At 59.4% G+C, this 4,525-nt stretch overlaps 1 protein-coding gene across 1 annotated transcript; it reads right to left on the bottom strand.

Moving 5' to 3' along the window:
* Positions 1-296: 296 nt before the first annotated feature.
* TRIM8 (tripartite motif containing 8) lies at positions 297-3,886 on the bottom strand (the record flags this gene model as incomplete). Its single annotated transcript, XM_010134797.1, has 5 exons — positions 297-990; positions 1,591-1,706; positions 2,278-2,309; positions 2,676-2,909; positions 3,791-3,886. Coding segments are annotated over 5 exons (1,086 nt in total), but the record flags the coding sequence as incomplete, so codon positions are not given.
* Between the last annotated feature and the right edge of the window lie 639 nt (positions 3,887-4,525).

Raw genomic sequence — 4,525 nt, 5'->3', positions numbered from 1 at the left:
GAGGAGCGAGGAAGAGCGCGACGCACAGACCCAGACGCCCGACTGAAATCCCCATCAATTTCTTCTCGGTAATTTCTCCCTCGTCTTTTCCCAGCGAGGAAGGACTTTTCCAAAATTAAATTAAAAAAAAAGAATTAAAAGGGGAAAAAAATTATTATTTCATTTTAAAACAATAAAAAAAAAGAGAGAGAGGAAGAAACCCCTCCCCAAAATCCTGGAGGGGCACGAGGTGGGAAAAAAATTGGGTTTGATTTCAAAGGGCAGAAAAAAAAAAAAAAGAAACCAAACCAAACCACAGAAAAAAAAAAAAAAGAAGCCAAACCAAACCAGACTTTTCTCTCGGAACACGTCATCGAGCAGGACTCTCCGGAGAGTGTGACGGTTAACTAGTGACGTAGTGTTTCGCCGACGGCTGGCCGTAGACCCTATAGAAATCCTGCCGCCCGTGCTGCTGGGATGCGTCAATCCATTCCCTCACGGCAAGTCCCGGGAGCGACTGGGGCACGGCGGGGGCAGGCGGCAGCGGGTGGGAGTACTCCTGCGAGGAGACCGTCCAGGGAAAGTGCCCCGACCGTGGGTAGGGCTGGTGCCCGCTGTGGTTGGACACGGAGGAACAGTAACAGTTATCCACGGAGCAGACGAGGATTTTGCGCCCGCCGTACTGGGAGAGCACGGACTGCTGAGATGACGTGGTGTTGGGGTAGTGAGATGGGTTGAAGACGGAGCCCGAGTGCACCGGCTGCGGGCCGCTGGGAAGTCCAACTATGTGCTGCGTGGAGCTACAAGGCACCATGGCTTGTGCAGACTGCCCCTCGCCAGCCGAAGCGCCCTGGCTCATGTACTGGCTCGCCACAGTCCCGGACGATGGCTCGAGGAAGCTGCCCTCGGGGAAGGCGGTGGAGTGCTTGCGCTTCTCCGCGCTGGAGTTGCTGACGGTGCAGGGGTACATGGGGATGCTCTGCAGGAAGGGGACGGGGGTGCTCAGAGGACCTGCGGAGGGGAACAGGAGAGGGGGACTGTGTCAAGCACAGTGTGGCCAGAGCTCCAGGGTGCTCTGGCCAGCGGTCTGCACCTGCAGCGAAGCCCCAAGACCCGTGCTCCAGCCCCGCACGAGCAGAGGGACCCCCCAGCCCGACTGCAGCAAGCTGGGCACACCGCCGTACAGGCGAGTTTGCAGGCTCCATTCCCGGACTTTGCTGGCAGGCTCAGAGCGGCCTCAAGCCCTGCTCTGCAAACATGGACAGGCTGAGCCTGTGCACAGCTTGTGACCGTGTCCTGTAACAGGATCAGAGCGGGACAGCCTGGGTGACAAACTCAAATCCCCCAAGGAGAGAGGAATGGGAAGCCTCTGCAGGACATGGTTTGCCCCCAGGCATGGGCTGGGGGCTGTGGGACCGCGTGGGTCCCTGGCTGTCCCTGACCACGTGCCTCCGCCCATCTCTCCACTGACCGCAGAGGGGTTCCCAGAGGTCTCTGCACCCCAACAGCTCTCCCCACCCTTTTGTACTGGGATCCACAGGCCACCCAGCTACGGATACAGCAGGAAATGAGGTCCTGTGCCCCACCCTGCCCCTCTCAGGCTTCACCCACCTTCCAGCAACTTCCTGAGCTGCTTCTCCTTCTTGGCGATCTCGTTCAGGAAGAGCTTGGAGTTGAGGTGGCCAATTTTGGGTGGGGGCAGGCTGCCACCTGTACAGTTCTGGGTCCTGTTGGGGGCCACGGGCAGAGAAGAGAGGTGTGAGGAACAAGGTGCACTCAGGGGAGGGTCAGACAGATCCTTCCCCCACACCCTCCTGGGGCCAAACCCCTTCCTCAGGGCAGCAGTGCAGTGAGCTGCAGGGAGCTGGCTTCTCTGATGGGCAGGCCCTTCCCTGCCCAGCCTTGCTGTGAACATCCCATGCCAGGGTGCGCTCCCACAGCCCCTGTGTCCCCCTGCATGGCCACCCTAGCTCACCTCAGCTCCCCGAGTGCTGGCTTTAACCCCCTGCCCTCCCTCTGCCCCAGCAGAGCTGGACTGAGTCGTGTGCCCCAAGCCATCTGGTCCCACCCTGGCTGGGGTGCTGGGTCCCAGCCCTGCTCCTCCACAAGCACACCACTATGTTCCCCCCAGTCCAAGGGGGACACTTCATTCCATGGCTGCAGGAGGGAACTTTTCATCCTCCCAGACAGTGAAACCGATGCCTCTCCCATGCCCTGCTCCTCCTCCAGACATCACGTTGCTGCTGCCCCTGCCACAGCCCCTCTCGCCCCGCAACACACCTGCCCCACCACACTTACCTGTCCATTAAGATTTTCACAGACTTGGTGTTCTAGGAGGGGAAGGAGAAGCTCTGATCAGTAAGGCCAGTCCCTACTTCAGCAGCCACCTCCCCCTTCAGTACCACCTTCTGTGGCCCCTCAGGAGGGGACAGGATGCTCAGGGGTGCTAAGCCCCCTCTCCCCCCAGCACGGGCTGCCCCATCTCCATCTGTGGCACCTCCTCATTTGAGGCCAACACTGAGCCTGCCCCGCTCCTCCTTGCCTTCTCCCACTGCTGAGTCCTCAGGAGACATCAGCTAGCCCTGTCAGCATCCCCAGCCCACTCCCCACCAAGCCCCACATCTCCCCAATGTCCCCACACAACCAGACCTCTCCACAGCCCCAGTTCCACCCCCAGCACGAGCAGCTTGTCTTACCTTCATGAAATTGATGTCCTCGGTTTTGTCAAACATGACCTGGACAGAGCTGAGGAGCTTCTTGGCCTCCTGCATGCGCTCATTGAGGTGGAGGACCTGGGCCGCGTTCTCATTGCAGAACTTGGCCTGGGCCTTGTCCAGGATCTCCATGGTCTTCCGCAAGTCCTCATCCAAGATTTGGTGCATCTTCTCGTACTGCAGGCGCACCTCGTCCTTTAGCTGGCTCACCTTCTCCTGGAGGAGAGGAGCAGGGTCAGGCACTCTGCACCTTCCAACCTCTGCCACGATGTCCCAGGACACCTGGGTCCTTTCCCCAGCAGGGGTGGGGGTGACCTGAAAGCTGCACCACAGCTCTCTTCTCCTGCAACACCCACACAGACCAAACCCTGATGTCAGCTGCCACCTGGGACTCCGATGTGCCAGAGACCCAACAGCAACACTGTGGAGGTTTGCTTGATCCAGCAGATCCCCTGCACCTACTTCCTGGGGTCTAGGTGAGGACTGCCTCGAGAGCTAATGCCAAGCAACAACCTGCCACACCACCAAGGCAGTGTGCTCCCCCGAAAAACCCTGCCCTTCCCATCTTCATCCCCATCCCCACGCCAGGCCAGGGACACATCATGCTCCAGAGCCCGCCCTTCCCTCCCCTCTCTGGGAGGCTGAGATATTTTAAGGATCATGAGCAGGTTTTGTTTTACCTGTGATCCAGCAAAACACTTGCTTGACTTTCTTCCACCTCCTGGGTATTTCAGAGGTTTATTCAGGGATCTCCCACCTCCAGACCCTCCCCTCCTGCTCAGGATGAAGCAGGTGACCCAGGGAGGGCTGTGCTGAGCTGAGGACAGGGTGGGCCATCTTTAGGGACAGCCTTGTTCCTCACCTCCCAACTCACCTCAGGACCCACGAGGCTGTAGGGCAGCCCCAAACACATTTACTCCTACAAAAGGGTGACTACCCAGACTGGAATGGAGACAGCAGCTCTGTCCATCCACTCCTCCCTTGCATGTCCCCCTTCCTCCCTGCCCACCTGCCCTTCTGCCCCAGGAACCTATCCCCATCACCTCATGGGGTGACAGCCCCCAGGGCTGGCCGCAGCAGGGTGAAGCACCAGTTACCTCGACCAGCCGCTTGTCCGATTCCAGCTTGTAGAGCTGCTCCTCGATGTCTTGCTCCCGCTCCTCCAGGCGGTCCTGCTGCTTCATCAGCATCTTCTGCAGAGACGGGAGAGAGGGGCACCCGTCAGAGCCCAGCAGCCATGCGCGCCAGGAAGCTTCAGTGCTGCCCACACTGGTTCTGCCCACGTGGTTTGGGAGGGACAGCGCTTTCTCCCAGTGGGCTGCTATTGCCAAGGTGAAAGCCCACGCGTGGCTGGTGACGGTGGAAACCCCGCTGTTTCAACAGTCCCGCAGAGGGGCTGTCTGTGCTGGGCTGCTTTATCAGCTGGGGACCTTGATTTGGGTCCTCTGGATGGGAGTGACCCCTCTGCAGCCCAGTCACTGAGGTTTGGTCAGAGCCATGCCCTGGGGACCCTGGGGGTGGTCACACAGAGCAGCTCATCTCCCACTATGGCAGCGGTGTTTCGAGGCCAATCATCCACTGCCAGCAGGCTCCTGTGAGACATGGCCACCCCCCGTGCAGCCCTGTACACCATGCCAAATCCTTTCTCCCTTCCCCGCCTCTGTGACAAGCCCCAGAGCCAGTGTAAGCATAATCAGGAGGGACAGAGAGAAGAGAAACAGGGCCTCCCCCCACCACTCTGCCAGCCCCCAGCGCCCTCTCCTTGGGGCTGGGGCTGGGCCATCAGCCTAATAACTGGGACAAACCCTTATCCCCAGCTACCAGCACAAGCG

Source organism: Buceros rhinoceros, unplaced genomic scaffold, assembly GCF_000710305.1.
Source record: "Buceros rhinoceros silvestris isolate BGI_N320 unplaced genomic scaffold, ASM71030v1 scaffold23794, whole genome shotgun sequence".
NCBI lineage: Eukaryota > Metazoa > Chordata > Aves > Bucerotiformes > Bucerotidae > Buceros > Buceros rhinoceros.
Note: the sequence above shows the minus strand (reverse complement) of the source record. Positions and strands in the feature narration are given on the sequence as shown.